This window comes from Parasteatoda tepidariorum, chromosome 6 (genome assembly GCF_043381705.1).
Source record: "Parasteatoda tepidariorum isolate YZ-2023 chromosome 6, CAS_Ptep_4.0, whole genome shotgun sequence".
In the NCBI taxonomy this organism is placed as follows: Eukaryota; Metazoa; Arthropoda; class Arachnida; order Araneae; family Theridiidae; genus Parasteatoda; species Parasteatoda tepidariorum.
Window position 1 is genome coordinate 79,205,411 of NC_092209.1, and position 19,688 is coordinate 79,225,098.

Sequence of the window (19,688 nt, forward strand, 5' to 3'; positions counted from 1 at the left end):
TGCCAAATGTACGCGCCAAAAAACAATATAAACAAAAATTTCAGAAAATCACGTACCTCTACGATATTTCACGATAATGGCGTCTTTTCTCGAATGAAAACGAGATTGGATTCTAAAAAAACAGCATAGTTATAAATCTAAATAGTAGAGAGGCAAATTTGGGTGGATAAAGATAATTTAAATAGAGCTTTAAGCAAAACAATTTTCGCAGTGAAATTCATCACCGGTTATTGCATAAAGCATCACTCAAAAATAAACATTTGCATGCATTTTTCAAGTTTTAAGATAGATGTAAAGGTTTTAAAATAAGTACATTTAAAAGAATCAGAATACTCGTTTGGAAATGTGTGACGGCAGTGGAGATATAGAGGATTTAGCTCCTGTATCTCAATATCAAAACAATAAGACTTCAAAAACGTAGGTCATTTTCTTTTCAGTGATTTAATTAAATTAGTTTTTATTTTTTAATCTAACTAATATCCAGAAAATAAAGGTTGGGAAGAATAATAGCAAGTTTTGATTTTATAATTTATAAATCTCATTGAAAAAACTACTTTATCATAAAATTTAAATCTCAGTCTATGTCTGCTTAATTTGTATTTATCTTGATTTTATCTGTTCAGATAAAAGCAATTATGATATGAGATGGCAAGTATCTTCCATAGTAAAAAAAGACTGCCTCAGATTAAAAAAAAAATTGGTTTGTCTATACTACGAATGATACCTATGGAGTTGGTCTCTTTTTGGGGGGATACTTCCGTATCATGATCTGCCGCACCAACTACAATCGCCAAGGCGCTAAATAGATTTTGAACAGGTAATTAAAAAAAAAAGAGAGACAGATGTTTTCTCGGGTGTGGCTACGAGTTATAACCTTCAAGTTGGTTACTTTCTGTGATGTTTTTCTTTCTCGTGGATCGCTGCTGGAAAATTGCTAAGACGTGGGGATTATTCTGCCACACATTACGATACAAAAATCTCCCATCCCCTTTTTATTAAAATTTTAAGAGCCACTTCCCAGAAGTTGTCTAAACTTGGCGATTTCTTTGACGTTGGTAATGATCCGAAAATATTCACCTAGTGAAAAAGAGGGAAGCAATTCTATTTCATAAAGAAATATTAAATATTATGACAATTTTACAAACAGTTCATGATTGCAATCTAGTTTACTGTTAACTTTCAAGCTATTGTAATTTTTATTTTTTGAATTCTGGAAAAATTCATAGTCCTTTCTGAATTACATTAAAAAAATGGCATTAAGGCATTGTTAAAAAATAAATTGCAGTTAATTTTTGAAATGTCTTTTTTAGGTTAATCTTTAAATTTTTTTTTTAACCGCAAGTTTACATAATTTTCTAGATCTTACAACAAGTGTAAAAAATGTGAAGAGAAGCCAGTTGTTCTTCTACAAAAGAAAGATCCATTTTGCAAGTAATAATTACTATTTTTTTTAGGATGAAATTTAGTAGTGGATATATAATTGTTAATTTATAAATTTTTATAGGTCATGCTTTTTTGAATACTGCAATCACAAATTTCGATCTACAATCGGGAAAACCAAAAGGGTGAAACATGGGGACAAAGTATTGATAGCTTGTTCAGGGGGAAGGAAATCAACTGCGATGCTTCATATGACCAAACAGGTATATATATATATAAAAAAAAATAACAAATAGGTTTATACTTTATTGATTTTTTTCTTTATTTACTCACAGTGATATAGTTGTAAATAATATTTACTATTTAAATGCTTAATATTATTTTTGTAGAGTTTAAACTAAAATAATTGAACCATAGTATTTAACTGTCTATTAAATTGTTTCATTTATAAAATTAAGCATTATAATAAACTTATAATTATGAAATTATGATTATAAAATTATAATATGTGCAACATTATTACCTGAAAAATTCTCTTCACCATGATTTTCCTGGTGATAACGAAGTTGATATTACCATGAAGAAATTACCTAAACAGCCTTTTAATTTTACTTATGATAAATAATAATTTTTTAACTATCTAAAAGATCTTCAATCTGCATATGAGCTAACTTTTCTCTAGTTAATTCTGACTTTTTCCACATTTTAAGTGGGTTAATTTTCTGTAGCAAAAAACTAGTTTTTCCCATATTATTTAAAGAAAAAGCGGTGTTTAGCTGAGCAAATTGTGTGCACTTTTTTCAGACTCATAGGAGAGGGGAGTGTGCCGTTTTCCATAGCTAGTTGTGGTAAGCATTTAAGAACCTTTTTAATCACAAGCCAACTTCTCTGTTTCGAAACAGATGAAAATACTATCTCCATGGTTTACAAAGTAAATATATCAAAGATAGAACGTGGTGCCTAGCATTTTTAAAAAGTGCTTAAAGGTGCTTATTTTTGATTTTCATTTTTTCAAGAGCCCTTAAAGATGCTTTTTCAATTGGGTGTTTTTAAAAAGGGCTTAATTTTCCGTTTTGAAAATAAGATTTTTTTTCTTTAGCATGTCGATTTTCACCACATATTATATGGAAGCGTGCTTTTCACATTGTTCTATTCAACGTTTTTGCAGTTCATTCACCCACATTCCATTTTGGCTTACTGTAGGTACATAGCGTATGAAAGGGCCAATGAAAATAAAAATCTCTCGATCTTTTTAAGGTGGCTAATATAATCAAGAAAATAGTTCTTCGCCAGAAACTAGTTATTTTATCATGATCATGTAAAGTCTTTGAAAATTAATTTTTCCTTTGTTAGTGTATATAGCGCTTAAAAATATTTTTTGAGTGCCTAAAAAGTTCTTATTTTTTGTTGAAAGATTTGGCTACACACCCTGTATAACTAATAATTAAAGTATTCCCACTATAGCCCATTATGAGATAGGGGATTCATGGAAGTTAAAGCACTAAAATTTTTGTGACCAACAACATAATAGTAGCAATGTGATCAGTATTGTGCACTGACCACCTTTATCTTTCAGACAAACTTATGCCTACCTTATTCTGAAGCAGGATGGGCTTCAAACTAGCTGTTCATGAGATTCAAACCCTATTCCTTTTCAGCCAATACTTATAAAAAATTTAATCTTCATTGGTTCAAGTTAACTGTGATAAATATTCGTGAATAAACATTATGTTTCATTATATGAAATAACATATTTAAAAGCATTGATTATGTCACTCTGCTTTTTTTAAATTCATGAATATGTTTTATAACTTCATTTACTAAACACCATTTTTAAGGACTCAAATTTTTTATTTTTTTTAACACCCAGTATTTTATAGGGTCTCATTTTCGGAAATTGTATTTTTTATTTTTACTTTAAAGGCTAATACAATTTTAGATCCCCAGTTCTAGTTTTATCCTATTTCAGGTTAAAATTTGTTGTATTTAGTATTGGTTTAATTTAATAGAACTAAAAAGGATTTTAAAAAATATGACATTTTTTTATTATTTGATGCCTAATATTCATTAAATTTTTTTTCAGGCATTGGATTCTGCATCTGCCAAGCAAATATCTTTTACTCCTGGAATTCTATACATTGATGGTAAATTTTTTAAAATTTTATTTCTTTTTTTTTGAAATTATTGTTTTATAATATCATTTTACTGTCTGCTTTTGTTTATTATTTTATTGTCAACATTTAAATTACATTTGTAACCACTTTAATGCTTATACTTTTATTTAGTGCTAAAATGATCTTCTGGTTCTTTATTAATGATTTTAACTGTTTTTAATGATTAATTTTTAATAAAATATAAAATTTCAAAAACATAAAAAAATATAAAATTTAGTTATTTTATATGTGAATTATGGAATTGTCTATGCTTTTTTTTTCTTTCTTTATTTTTTCCCAATTTGTTTTCAGTCTGAGTTTTGTGTATAACGGTGTTTAATTGTTTTACCTTAATTATTTGATGCTAGGCACTGTTTGATAGCTCTTAACCACATTACAATCTATTCATAATTGCAAATATTAGTAATAATAATTGCAAGTAGATTAATGAAATAAAGGTATTGATGTTATTTGGATATCTCTTCAGTTATGATTTTTTTAAAGTGTCATTGTACAGAATTCCTTACACTATTGTTTTTTCTTTTTTAATTAATCAATGGCTATTGCCTTTTATTTTCTTTAATCTATGTACAATGCCGAAAAAATAGGGACTAATTAGATCCAACTGTGAAGCAATGTGCATGTACAGAACCTGAGTGAAGGGCTGATATTTTTTTGAATCAGATTGTTGTTTCTTGTGGAATAAACGTGAAATGAAAAATCTGTTGTATTTGAAAACATGCTGAGAATATATAACTGGCTGTAATGTTAAAAGATTTTATTGTTGCTATGCATCTAAAACATTTATAGATTGTATATATTTTTTAATATTTATGGTTTTTTGAAGGCATCAGTTTTAGTTTACTTTTTGCAAATCTAATATCATTGTTGTTGAGTGCTCTCAAATCTATTGCTCTGGCAAAGATATATGTTGACTGTATTTGTTTTTAATTATAAAATGTATATTATTCAATATTAATAATCTTGTTTAGGACTAAATAATGGTGTATTCATCTCAAATGTGATGTTCAAGAGCAAACATTTAATTAAAGTTGACTGTATTTCTTTGTCAATAGTTTAAATTTATCAATGATTTTAATCAGAGTAAAAAAATCAAAATTTTCTGATTTGTTAAGCTCTACCAATTTTGATGCCCAAATGTTGATTACTTAATCAAATTTTTCTTTATTAATAATTGATACCTTCAATAATTTTTTTGAATTAATAAAACCATAATTTTTAACATAGTAAGTAGTATTGTTAAACTTGTTGTTGATACCAATAGAACACAGCCAAGATAAAGTTAGCCATGAAAAAAAAAAAAGAAAATTGTCAAAAGTTGCAGTAAAAAATTAAAGATAACAAAGTAGTTCCATTTATTTTCCTTAAATTATTATTCATTTCTATTCATTTTAAAACTTAAACAATATTATTAATTAATAATGGATTTAAAATTTAACTAAATAATTTACTAATAATTAATAATTTTTTATTGTGAGTAATATAAATTTCATTTATAAGTTTAAAAAAATACATATTAAAAAGTAACATTTATACTATGCAAAATAATATGTGCGTTTAGGTATGACGTAAAATGTCTGTGTTGTTTCCAAACACATCTCTAATTTATCTTATATTATGTTTGGTTTGACATTTAATTATACTTTTGAGAACTATACTCCAGTATTACTAGAAAAATCATTGATAAAGGTTAGAATTTTTGAGGCTTGTAAAAACAAAGATAAACTTATTTTGATAAAAACTTATTAATAAATTCAGTTTCATATACCTAATTTTTTTTTTATTCTGTGTATCTCTGCCTCTATATATACTTCTCAAATCTCAGAATTTGCAATAATCAGGACTCAACTTATTCACGCCTAATATAGTTGGACATCCTTCGATCATGAATTTGAATGCTAAACAGTAGACTAAATATATACTGATGCTAATAGTAGACTTTTTATATCTATTTTTAAAATTAAAGCTGATTTCTTAAATATTCAAATTCATAATTTCATAAATATTTCCGTACTTTAGAAACAGTGTTGTCTCCTTTTATATCTGAGAAAATTGTGAATTCAAGTCAAGATATTGTTTGCAAATTGGAAGAATATGGCTACCCTGTTTTTATTAGCCTTCTTGAAATGGTATAGAAAAATATTTTATTAATTCCTGGAATATTGCTTTTGTATTTGCTTGCATTGCGTTCTTTATTTATAAAAGCCAAATGTATTCACACATTCTTTTGTAATACTGAAATATTTTTTTTTAATAAAAACTTTTATTATTTATTTTCACAGTTATAAATGAAATTGAGTAATGCTATTTTTAATATTTTTGGAAAACCTTTTATAAAGTTCTGACCCCAAATTGTAAATATTTTTAAAATATAACTGAATTATGTATGAAAGCAAGAAAACTACTTTACTTTATCATAATTTTTCAAAGATATTTATTATTCTTAATTATCTTCCTCATAGAGCTTAATTTATTGCTATAGTAGGACCCATGCTTGGAGTTTTTTCTGGTCTATTTTCTAACTATACAAAATATAATTCATAGCTAACAATAAGTACTCAGGGTGCGTAGCGTTTTTAAAAAGTGCTTAAAGGTGCTTTTATCATTTACATTTTTTAAAAAGCCCTTAAAGGGGCTTTTTTGGGGGGTTTGTAAAAAGTGATTAATTTTTTATCTTTTAAAAATAGTTTTTCTTTGCATGTCGATTGTCGTCGTGAATTACGAAAAATGCAGGATTTTCTCAATTTTCCCTGCAATATTTATCAGAGACTAGTTATTTTATCATTATTATGCGAAGTATTGGAAAAATGTTTTTGAATTTTATTGATTTTATGTTTATAAATTAAGAACTTTAAACTAAAGAAAAAAATAATTTTTATTACTGCACAGGTCCTAATCAAGATTTTTTTGTTTTTTTTTAAGTGATTTAAAATATTTTTTGAGTTCTTAAAAAGTACTTAAGAAGTGCTTATTTTTTGATGAAAAATCTGGCTATGCACCCTGGTACTTTATGTCGCAAATGAGTGGGGTAATGGGTAATAAGATTCTATATTCCTTTTCTTAAATGTAGCCATTGTACATGCAATACACTGAGAAGAACGAGTAAAGCAGTTTTTATCATGTGAGGGGAAAAAAGAAGCAAGTTTTGTTTGGCTTAGTAAGAAAAGTGAGAAGAACTCAAAATTCTCAGATTTCAATCTGTAGAATCACATTAAAAAAGTTAAGAAATTTCTTCTTGAAACACTTCTATTTAAAAAGATATAAATTAAAAAAAGAAATTGTCTTATGTTTTAGTAAAAAATCAATTTTTTTTTACTAATAATATCTATAAAATGTTAACTTGATTGTGCCTTAGCTAAATTTTAACTAGTCTGTTAGGTAGCTAAAAATTCTATAATAGCCTGCATAATTCTTAAAGGTTTTTATTTTTGTTATTTAATTACTTTGCCAGTATTTTAATTTAACTTTCATGCTATTTAGGTTTGCAAATTAAACAATAAAGAAATTTACTGGAATTCCTCATGTTTGAAAGCTTCAGATAAAGTACCAGATTTAGAATCACAAAACTGGTTTCAAGTTTGTATGAGTGACATGAGTTTATCCGAAAGATACGATCTGCTAAAACATATGAGGTGGGTTGAATGTTGTACTGTCTAACTTCGAAATGAAATGATTTATTTCAAGTCCAATTAAACTTCCATTACTCGATTTTTTAGTGAATGTTTTTAACAATACTTTTTATTTTTTCTGTTCTGTTTTACTTTTTATTGATATTTTTAGAATTTTTATCTACAAATGTTGATAATCGACATTTTTAAAAAAAATTACTTTATTTTACCTTATTAAGTTGTCATTATCATGTAATAACATAATTCTAAATTAACATCCTATTTAATACTATGTTTGCCACACTTTGACACAATCTGAAAAAAAGGTAACATTTTTGTTGTTTGTGCGCAGTGATCAAAATAGAACAGCCTGAATAACTTTTAATCTAATGACTGAATTTTTACATTTTGAAACTCAAAATTATTGGTTCAATGACGTAACCTAAAATATGCTAATTGATTTGCATTTACAAAATAAGACATTAAACTGCATAATCTTTGTTTAATAAACATACCTTTTTATCTAGTAGCCGCAATTTGAAAAATGTGGTCCCAATAGTTTGGTCAGGAGAGGGATCAAGAGTTTGGACCCCTTTATGCAAATTTCTCCATTAATGTATTTTGTCATCTCAAAGAAATTAAGTTTTTAATTCAGCAGAACTAATTGATTGAATCTTTTCAATTTTTTCGATTTTGTCCGTTAAAAATGCATAGAGTAATATTGTGTAAAAATTTGTGAACCTTAAATTTTTTAGCTCATTGTTAAAATAAAAAATTATTTTTTGTTTGGAATTATCATTGGATAAGTATATGTGTGTAAAAAGTTTCATAAATATAAGTTTCATTAGTTCAAGACTAATAGTAACCGACCTACCCCCGAAGGAGTTTGCGGATAAGGGTTCCACCTGTTGTCACGTGAATTGAACACGACAAAACTACAGAAAAGTAAAATCAAAACTATAAAGATTGATACGCATAGGAAAAATCCCAAAATCGAAAAGATGATGAAAATAAAACAGAATAAAAATTAAAAGTGTTCAAAACATCTAAGTGAATGAAATTAACCAACAGTAAAAGTGTCAAAAATACAGGCACAAACATATAAAAGTAAGGTCAGGTAAAACATCAAATGGTAAAAATATGAAAAATCACATTAAATACAAATAAGACTAAAATAAGAATAGAATAATTAAATATTCTATTCATATTTTATTATCATTCATTAGTTCAAGAGATACGGCTAAATAAGCAGATAGTGAAATTAGTATTTAAAATTTTGGCGAAACAAACTAGTGGGACTGTATTTTCCAGAGTGGGGCTACTCCCATATTTTGAGTGTCAAAAATACAACTCTGTCCATAAAAAAAGCATGTTCAATCAGAGAAAATGCATTTTGTGTCGGATTTTATCATTAAAATATCGCTTGTGCTGATTAAATTTGATATTTAAAAAGAGGCCTTCAAACCATAAAACAATAAAATTGAGTCTTGGTAAGTACAAATCTGATCATTACTTAAAATGTTATTCAGGTTTTTTTTCTTTCTAATTTGTGTTTTCTGTTGTTTGCATTTTTCTATTTTTATGGTTTTTGTGTTTTGGTTTTATTTCTTTTAAACATATTTTTTTAAACCCTTTAGCTGTGTAATTTTTTTAAGGTCACTAAAGTGGACTATATGATCTTGAGTTCCTTAAATTTAAATATTTTTTTTAAATTAATTTTCATCATGGTTAAAAAATATATTTTATATGAATTGTGTTTTTTCCCCCTTAGAAAATTACACTTTATCAACTTTTGGTAATATTCTAATGATAATTACTTAAAATTTTTTCTGCTACTTTTATGAATTTATTTTCTCGTAATAAATATATATTAAAGATTTATACATGAATTATTGCATTTTTTCATGTGCACCATGTCTTTTTATATTTCTAGATTATTATTAATGACTGAAATAGCTAATCAGATGGGATATCATTACCTATTTGTTGGAGATTCTGGTAATAGCTTAGCAGTAAATTTATTGACTGACATAAGTCTTGGAAGGGGCTCACAAATTTCATCTGACACAGTTAGTTTTTCTTGTAATGTAAAAGTATAATTCTTTCTGAACAATTTGTAAAAGTATTTTTATTCTTTCCCTCTTTGCATGTCATATAATTTTTTAAAAGCCTACAGGTATTAGTTTGACTACATTTTTAAAACTTTTTCATATTAAATTAAAATACACACATCTTCGATAATATTTGAAGTAACTGTTTTTGAACACTTGTTATATGAATTTCAAAATGTCTGTACAGGTGAATGTTGGGCTAAATTTTTAAAAATATTTCATATTAGATTAAAATATTTGAATCTTTGATGTCATAAAATTTTCTACATCGCGAAATTTTTAGTGTAGCACTTCTAGTTAGTGATATAAAGATTTGGCCATCTTATCTTTAATAAATGTACAGAGTTTTAGTTTTTTTGTAAAGATATTAATTTAAATACAGCAATTGTTTAGTCAAATTCTAAAAATATATATTGGTACAAATATATTTGTTGAGACTTTTTGATACTATAATAGTACAATCCTTAATAGTCTTTTTTTTTTCTTCACTGAAAAGCACAATATAATAAAGAGATGCTATAATTTGTATTAAATATATAGTATGTCTTTGTTATATTGTTATTTTTAGATTAAAAAATAATAATAAAATATTTTTTTTAGCATAAAAATTCTGTTCTGAAATGAATAGTCTAAGACATTTTTTATTAGTTTTTCCAGCAAAACCTACTGGCATAAAAATCTTTATGGTTTATATTTTGAGACATTACAAAAACAATTTTGCCATTGGCATTTATCAGTAAATAAGACAAAGCATCTTATTTATATTCTTCTTTCAGAGTTTCTATGACTCACGTTACAAAGTGCCTATTTGCAGACCAATCAGGTAATTAATTTACTACAAATTTACAAAATGTTTATTTCTTAAAATCATGCTATATCAAGTTATGCGAATATTATTTTTGATTATATCTTTGCTTTCATAAATTATTCTAAATTTAATATTATTAAGTTCCAAATGCAAGCAATGAATTTTCAGAAATATTTTATTAATTTGGAAGGCATTGTTTTTATTGTTTTAATATATTTAAGCATTTATAATTGTTTATAATGATGTAGATAGTGATGACTGCCTTGTCCTCAAATGTATGTTCCCTAAATTAGATGCGATTCCTGATTTGTATGAGGGGTAGATGTGTATAAAGATAATACAAACACACTTATATTAAGTTTATATAGATTTTAAGTTTATATTAAGTTTAAATATATTATTTAGTTTATAAAATTTATTAGTTGCACTTTTATCCATTGCTAATAATATATAATAACCATTATCTATTTTGTTTTTAAAATTGATTTAAATTAAAGAGTTTACTCAGTTAGAAAAATCATCACAGTATCAATAAAAGTTTCAGACTAATTTCAGTACAATGGTAATATTTGTATTTGATCATCACCGAAATTGTTTTTTTCATTTTTACTTTAAAATTCTTCATTGTTAAATTTTGTTCTAGTGTTGCTTATATCAGTTTTTATTATTTCGCAGTCAAATGTTCACTATTATACAATATTTACAGAGAATTTCTGGATAAAGAATTGCTAATCTACAATCATTTGCATGGTTGCTCTTATATGGTTAATCCTGACTTGCTCACTAAGGTAACTATATTATTAATAGTACATACGTTGTACATGATATATTGGTCACCCTTCTAATTATCTTGTACAACATAAAAGTTTTAATAGTAACTAACCTGAATGCTCAGCACAACTGTAGTTAAACATTCTAATCTAATTCTACAACCACTCCTCAAATCGTGACACCTTAATTAGTTTTAAACAATATACTAACCAAATTTTTTAATTGTTGCCGAAAGCTCAAAATGTACTTTGATTTAACTTTTTATTATTTTCAAGAGACGTCTGCGATATCGTAAAAGTTCTTCATGCATTTAATTTTAGTAATAATTTAAAATCTGTCTGCCAGGTATTAAGTCACACACACCACCAAAAATATAATTTCAGCATATTTCAGCACAGTAGATAACAGAAGTATTAAAATTATTTTTATCTCTACCTTGAGATAAGATAGAAAACTCATCCAATGCTCCATTATGTGTTGTACTACTTTTTCATACACCTCTCGAGCTTGAGTATCATATAATGTATAAATATGTTAATGCTTGAAAAAAGGCAAGCTTTGCCACCAATAATTACTATGACAGTATGCGTCATCATAACACCCTTTATTTTTAAAATTTCTACCGCAATTTTAAGAAAGAATCAAAAATAAATCTAAATAATTACTTTGCAGCTAAGTTTTATTTCTATTAGAATACAAAATTATTCTAAATAAATATTTAACATACTATTCAACACTACATAAGTTATAACTTTAGACAGCCTAACAAAATGAACTTTACATAATTTTCATAAAGATTTTTAAGATTAATTTAACTGAAATGTATTAAAACATAAAATTATAAATTTTTTTTTAAAAATTATATAAAAGGGGAAAAAATTTAATATAAGAATAAACAATTCACTTCTAAACACTTTCTGATCAATTTGAGTTTCATTCATTTAAAGATATAAACTTGCTAACTATTTTTCCTAAGTTGTAAATCTACATATCGTTCTTAAAAAACGTTTACTGTTTGTTGCAAAATTAACACGTTAAGTTTGATGTTTATGAAGAAAAAAAATCAGCTGTTTCATAAACAGTTACAAAATTAAATTCTTTATTGATTACAAACATTGCTTTATTTTAATAGGTAAATCCAACATCTTGCATACAGAAATTGACTGAATGTTTTGTTACTGAACTTCAAGAACAATTTCCAGCAACTGTATTCACTATATTCAGGTAAAAAAAAAAAAAAAAAAAAAAAAAAAAAAAANATTAAGAGTTATTTTTGCATTTGAAATTTTTTAATATAGTGTTGTTTTTATATTTTTAAAATAATTTTTGTTTACTTTTTATTTCTTTAATCATGTAATAGTATTTTTAAAAATCTACTAATAATTTTTTTACTTGATTCATCTATTTGTTTATGACATTTAGTATGGTATAGCTTGTCATGCTGATCCACTTGTTGTCCAGCATTGAGCAATAGGCTAAAAGAATATGTATATAAAATTGATTTATAAATTCAAAGCAAATTTAAAAATGAGCAATAGAAATTAATCGTTATTCTCATTTGCTCACTCTTAAATTAGCATATATATGTAATTATATTTGCATACATATATATNTTACCAAGTGGAAGGCTAAGAACAAGTCTTAGGCACGGAAAGAGGGTTCAAAATTTATTTAATAATCATTAGAGTGAGAATAGTTATCAAAATGCTCATGAAATCATTGTCATTACAAATTAAAGATATGAATAAAACTTAATAAATATATTTTTATTGGTAATGGATTAGTAATAAAATTTACAAATAATCCATGTATTGGAGATAATCCATATAATAGAGAATATTAAAAGTTTTCAATTTTTTTAATTAAAAATTAGCAATTTTATATTTAGTCTATAGTTATTTTTTTAGTCTTTATAATCTTTTAACTTTTATTAAAAGTTAATTTTAAATATAATTTATACTTATTCTATCATGTTAAACTAAATGATTGGGCTAACACTTTCAATTCTTAGCTTACTTCATAATTTTGGTTGCTCCATCACAATCTTACAGCATCCATCTGAACTTCTCATATCTCCCCTCCCTCCCTTGCATCTTAGTAAGTTACCTCACTAAAAGCTTTGTGTTATTTTTCATTGACTCTTTATTACCAAGTGCACTGGAATCCTTTTTCTACTCCAAAATTGTCTCTTAGATCTTTCATTTTTTGAGATCATAAGAATTAAAAGATTTAGCAAAATAAATATGTGTGGCATAATAAAATAAGTCTTTATGAACACTGAATTTTTCAAACATAACATCAAATCAGCATTTCAATTAAATGAGCCTTAAATTAGAAGTTAATTTAAAACAAATAAATCAACATAAAAAATACATTTTTTTGATATCATCAAAATTTTTAACCTATATATTTTTCTAGAATAAAATTCAGTAACAAATAAATGAATTTAATAATAAAATGATTTTAATAATTTTTACTGTTTAACATTGTGATTGTTATTAATGAAGATAATAAAAAATGTATATTTAAGTCTATTTAGTTCATTACAAAATAAAAGCATTGCAGGAAAGTTAAAATATTTAAAAAAGTGTTCTTTTCTTTATTTACTGTGTGTTTAACTTATATAAAAAAAGATATCCTCTCTCATTTAGATACAAATTGTTTATATTTTGTTCCTTTTTTTAGAACTGGAGGCAAGCTATCTCTGGACAGCTCATTATTAGCTGAGGAAATCTGTTTAATTTGTAAAGTAATGATTTTTTTTTTTAATATTGTAAGATTCATTGTTTGTAATTTTTTTAAAAAAAATAATTTTCTTTTTGATAATTTAAATTTTTATACTAATTTTGTATGAATTGCAATTAAATTACCATTTTTAATTTTAACTCTTTATAAAAACTACTTCATTTTCTTTTAACCTGTCTGAAATATAGTGAAATACATGTATTAAGTTTTTAATACTCACTTGATACATAATTTGTAAAATTAGTGTAACTCTAATTCCGTAAAATAATGTCTGAAATAAGATAAGGAAATACCTGTATCAAATTTTTGATTTACACTTTATGCATGTTCTGTAAAATTCATGTAATCACTGTAAGTAATTTCCGTGGAACTAAATATTAAAACGACGCAAATTATAATAAAACTCCAAACAAATAATGTATACAATAGTATGCATTATTTGTCTATGTCTTTTATTATTAACTTTTATGGAATGTTTAAATAAAAATCTAGATAAATAAAAAATGTTTGACCAAAAATTTCATAATAGAATTGCTGAGGAGATTAATGAAATTCATACTAATTTATTAATTGATAATCTTAATTGCAGTTAAGGAATAGTAGGAGAAAATGAGTGTTACATTTAGTTTTTTTTTTCCCCTTCAATCAGTCTATTTTTCTTTATTATGGAGTTTAAATAATTTTCTGTATCCATTAAGATAAATTTTTAAAAACAGGATTATATGACGTTTTTAATAAATTTTAAAAATGATCTTGTACGTGAAATATAATGAGTTTCCAATATAACAGAATCATTGTGGTCATGAAACAGGGAAAAGTCAAGGAATTTTAAAAATCTGAAAAAATCAAGGAAATGCCAGAGAGTTTCATTTAAATACCCAAAAGTTAAGGGAAAAAAATGAATTAATTTAAGATATTTTAAAATCTAGAATTTTTTCCAAAACGAAATTGATCTAGTTATAATTTTAAAGAATACAAAAAAAATTGCTTATTTTAAATTCTAATAGCAAGTATAAGAATTTTATAAAAAAGAATAACTGAAAAATTAATAATATTTACACCACCATTAAAAAAAAAATGTAACGAAATTCGTTAAAATCAATCTGAAAAAATCAAGGAAAAAATTTTTTTTTTGAGTGGTTGAGACTACCCTAAACAGGTAATAACGCAATTTAAGTATTAAATTAAGCATTTTTAAAAAATATCATTGCTTTTATTTTTCTACGTTTTTTGGCCATACCTAAAACAAAATTTTATTTTATTTTTAGTCAAAGTTGGACAATGTAGATCCTGATCCTTGTTCTGCCGTGGAAGCTCTCAAAATTTCAGAAAGTGTATCAGCCGTAGAGTCCAGTATGAAAGAGCAAGAAAGCAATTTCTTTACTGATCCTTCAGCTGGCTTTAAAAATATGTAAGTAAAAGCTGAATATAGTATGTAAGTAAAGGCAGAATAATTAAGAAATAGTGAGTTTACAAATGAATTTTTCATATCTTTTTTGCTTTATTTATGAGATAAAAATTTAATCTTACAAGTATTTCTTTGACCACTCATGTTGTATATTTTCTTTTCAGCAAGGGTTCTTAAAATACAGCACACGCTTATAAGAATTTGTTTTACATACATTGCTTTCAGTACTATTTTTCTTTTAAATTTTATAAAAATGGCTGCAGATAAATCATTTAACTTAAGAGACAGCCTTTTTTATTTTCAAGTTCCAGATATCGATATATTATTTTATTGGTCTCCAAATCATTAAATTGCAACTAAACAGTTATTCTTTGTTCTGTTTGAATGAATATTTTGACAACAATTAAAATTAAGGCAATGCAGTTGAATATAAGTATCGTTTTTAATGTGCACATGCAGCTAGTCCAAAATGATTTAATTCCTCATCGCTTATACCCTGTTCTACCTCCTCTTGTAATTTCGACCACTTTTTTATCACACTTGTATATATTGTATACTTCCTATAGATATATATTGCGCACCTCATATATGTATTTCTAATTGTTTTATAGGAATATTTCAAATAATTTGTGTTATGGCTGTTCTACANCTTGTAATTTTGACCACTATTTTGTCACACTTGTATATATTGTATACTTCCTATAGATATATATTGCGCACCTCATATATGTATTTCTAATTGTTTTATAGGAATATTTCAAATAATTTGTGTTATGGCTGTTCTACACTTTTTCGTCATAAGGTAAGTACAACTTTTAATAATGCAAACAATTAAATATAATTATCTTTGGACAATCACCCCCATCACATTTATTAAGATATTACTTATGCCATAAATAATGCTGAAAATAACATAATGTGGTCTACTTAAAATAATTAAAGAACTGTTTTAATATTATAAAACTATATAGCGCTGATGATACTTTTTTATTCTAGTGAGAGTTGTTAGTAATTATTTTTATTAGTGCTCATTATAATATTTTCTGTATTATTTCCAGTGCCGTTCCTGGGGTGGCGAACGCCTGCGTGCAAGAATAATTTTGTGCGCCCCTATATACTATGCTTAAATTTTGATGATAAGGCCAATTTTCATAATCATTTTTAGTTTGAGGTTTAAACTGAATAGTGTCCTTATGGACTAAAGTCACTTTAGTGTAAGTGTTTGATTATGAAAATGGGCGTAATAAAATAGAACAACGCAAAAATATGACAAAAAATTTATTTTCGACATCAAATGAAATAGACTATTAACGTACAATATAGGTCATAAATAAAACACGTCCATTCGGAAATTAACAAAAAATCTAAATCTAGAAGCAAAGTGTAGAAGTTACTTCTTATATTAGTTTACTGTTTCTTCCTGAAATCAAAGTTTACAGCTTTGCTATAATTTGATTTTTAATAAGTTGCTATAATTTGATTTTTTTCGAATAGTTGAATTTGGCGCCCCTTAAATTGGGCGCCTGCATGCGGGGCATTCGCTGCATACCCGCCAGGAACGGCACTGATTATTTCTTCCAACATTAAGTTAACTTCATTGAATGACTATTGCCTGTAATTGATAAGCATATTTAAAGTGGGGGGGGGGAGTTGTCTATAAATGATGCCATATTTGGAGGGGGTAATAACAAACGTGACATTATGATTAAACTAAAAACATTTAAAATCAATTATTACATTATTTTGGGCTTTATTTCTTCGCCATCTTTTACGTCAAAGAAAGAGCACTTCTAAAAGTTATTATGCTTACAAATGTAATTAAAAAATGTAGTTACTTAAAAAATAAATTATGAAGTATGGTCTATAACATGCTTTTTATTTATGAACTGCTAGTACATTATATAAGGTGTGTACTTTGTGACTAACGGGTCAAAATATTGAAATAAAAAAGTGAGGCATCATTGATGGATGGCCCCTAGGACCCCCGTAGTATGGAGAGTACATCTTACAGGGTGCGTAGCGTTTGTAAAAAGTACTTAAAGGTGCTTTTTTAGGGGATTTCGTTTTTAAAAGCTTTTGAAGGTGCTTTTTCCAGCTGGCGTTTTTAAAAAGTGCTTTTTTTTCCCCTTCAGTGATATCTGGTGGATCCCATGCATTTTACGAAAAATGGGGAGTTTGCTACGTAATCATTCGTGCTCCAATTCAGATAGAGAATATCAGATCCTTATGAAATGTTTTTCTTTTTAATTTATTTTAATTTTGTTCTTGTTTATTTTATTTTACTTCTGACACTTTTTTTGACGTAGGGGATAAGGGTACTTTTGTACTGAGTTCAGGGTCAAGTTGAATTCACTCGGTGATGTGGGAAAGTACTGATTGTTTCGATTTACGCCCGTTTCTTTTTAGGTTTTTTTTAACGCTAAAACTGTTTATAAAAAGTTTTTGTTTTTCAATAATATCATTGATTGAATATGAATTTTTTGAGTTCTTGAAAATTTTCGTAAAGTGCTTGAGAAGTTTTTAAAAAGTGCTTATTTTTTATTCAAAGATTTGGCTACGCACCCTGTCTTAGTACGGAAAAATTCATTTACTAGTTCAGAAGTTATGCATTTTTTAACAGTATAAATTTTTTTTGCGTCGATTCAAAGGATAGTGCCATCACTGCAACTATGCTTTGTTTCTCTTGTAATAGTTTTTAAATCGGCATTCTAGTGGATTTTATTTGTAGATTTTCAATATACTTTATTTTGCAAAAGAACCATAGAATATTTAGTCTCATAAAATATTTAGTGATTTAATACTTTTTAAAAAATTAGGGTTATAACTTCTAATTATTTCATTCGTGTAAATTTTGGGAACCCTGCTTACTAAAAGTGAAATTAAAATTTTAGTTAAGGCTGTTTTTGAAAGGAATTGAATCAATTCCAGATGGATATTTTAATGTATGATTTTGATAATTTTTTGGCCGGATATATTTAAAGATAGAGTTATCAAAAAACCATCTTTTCTTAATTATCTCTATTTTACATACTTTTGAGAATCCATGATTTGAACTCACTTAGACTAAATGCAGAAAATAATAAGGTAAATATTTTAATTACTATAATTTTCAAGATTACCAAAAGGTTGAAAACTTTTTTAATTTTTTTTATCAGACTTAAAATGAGAAACATAGGATGCATTACCTTTGAAAAGAGAATTTTAGGGGATTATAGTTTGTTACAAAAGTTATGTACTCTACAGTTTAAGTTTGTAAAAAAGAAAATTTTTTACCTTGTAGTTCACTTGTAAGGGTTGTTGTTTTTAATTTTTTTAAAAAAATATTTTTTTTTTTTTTTTAGTTCTGTTTAGGTTGGAAAATGGTTGAAATTTCATTTGGCAATAAATGCTACATAAATATAAAATTTTCTTAAAGCCACTTGAAAAAAATTGACAATAAATTCTGCTTGTATACGCCAGGAAAGGCTTGAAACTTATACTGTAATCAGGCTCAGATCCTTAGCTAGTCAGCAAAAGGTAAAAAATTAAAGTAATTCAAACATCACAGATAAGAAAATGAGTTAGCATACACAAATTAATTGACATTTTATTTAAATCTTTCTTATAGCAATCCTTAATAATTGTTCACTTGTTAATTTTTACTTAGATTTATTTACAGACTTTTAAAACATTTATTTTTCAGAAGCTGACAGGAAGCAAAATGTATGATTTTTATCAAAACATATTAAGGTAATCATTGAATAGTGAAATATTTCCTACATCTGCAAATATTTAGATACAATCTCAGTTTTCTAATTGTTTCCTTTATTAACAGAGCTGAACTCGAATATTTAAACAAAGACATAAAGCCATTGGAGGATGAAACAGAAACTGTTTATTCTTGATGTATGAGTTTTTTTTTTCATACATAAAATATTTTTATTTGTAAATAAAATATTTCTATTTAAACTCATTTGCTTTTAATTAACACTTAATACAATTAGTAATGGAAAAAGAGTTTTACTTATAATAAATTGATATTTAGTGCAATGACTTCACTAGAATTCTTATAAAAACTGTAGGACCCAGGACTTTAAAATTTCTGTGTCCTTTTAAAAACATAAGCCTCGTAGTAGGCCAAAGAAAAAAAATCAAGATTTTTTAAAACAGCATAGACTAAAAACAAAGTATAATTTGCTCCACATTAAGCCGTGGTGGCTCAAGGGACAAAGCGTTCGCCTTCAAATGAGGTGAACCGGATTCGAATCCCAGCGATGGCTAGTCTATATGAATTCCGCACACACCACAGTGCTGTCAAAAAATAAATAAAAATACCACAGCAGTTCACAGGTTAGAGTCCCCTTCCCGCTAGGCTAACATGGGAGGAAAACTTCCCACATAATGCAAATGCTGGTTAGTTTCATTAAAAAGTCTTTCACAAAGGAAAATTTCTCCCAGAAGTTCCCTTGTCCTCTGGATTGGGTTATAAATTACAAGGCTACAGAGTTGAACATCAGTAGTCATGAATCCGAAATCGGGTCTGACAGTTAAATAAATAAAAAAGTGCTCTACTTAACTATTATTAAGGCAAGTTTTATTGCAAAAGAATGATAAAATATACTATTTTTAATTTTAATATTACTTCGTTTAGAAGAGAAAGCTTTAAGTTTTTAGTATAATTTTATAAAAGGTGCAATACACAAC

The 19,688-nt window shown here is 26.3% G+C and overlaps 1 protein-coding gene across 3 annotated transcripts; it reads left to right on the top strand.

Annotated features, from left to right (window-relative positions):
• Positions 1–65: 65 nt before the first annotated feature.
• Positions 66–18,953, top strand: LOC107456866 (Cytosolic thiouridylase subunit 2). Of its 3 annotated transcripts, XM_016074831.3 has the most exons (15): positions 66–417; positions 1,360–1,431; positions 1,505–1,643; positions 3,464–3,524; positions 5,574–5,683; positions 7,035–7,186; positions 9,096–9,231; positions 10,050–10,096; positions 10,788–10,869; positions 11,985–12,076; positions 13,538–13,601; positions 14,866–15,008; positions 15,756–15,807; positions 18,688–18,734; positions 18,820–18,953. In XM_016074831.3, exons 1-15 carry the CDS (start codon positions 344–346, stop codon positions 18,887–18,889), a joined length of 1,341 nt encoding a protein of 446 aa, XP_015930317.2. In that variant the 5' UTR covers positions 66–343; the 3' UTR covers positions 18,890–18,953. The 3 variants fall into 3 exon arrangements, with proteins under 3 accessions (XP_015930317.2, XP_015930319.2, XP_015930320.2); XM_016074833.3 differs by lacking the exon at positions 1,360–1,431 and having other exon boundaries at positions 91–417; XM_016074834.4 differs by lacking the exon at positions 18,688–18,734 and having other exon boundaries at positions 96–417.
• The last annotated feature ends 735 nt before the right edge of the window (positions 18,954–19,688 follow it).

What these genes read in the sequence shown, in the direction of transcription:
- LOC107456866 (XM_016074831.3), top strand. Translation starts at nt 344, where the DNA reads ATGTGTGACGGCAGTGGAGATATAGAGGATTTAGCTCCTGTATCTCAA. An exon ending in ATCCTGACTTGCTCACTAAG is followed by an intron (nt 10,870 to 11,984) that starts GTAACTATATTA and finishes TTATTTTAATAG; the next exon opens with GTAAATCCAACATCTTGCAT. An exon ending in TCAGCTGGCTTTAAAAATAT is followed by an intron (nt 15,009 to 15,755) that starts GTAAGTAAAAGC and finishes ATTGTTTTATAG; the next exon opens with GAATATTTCAAATAATTTGT.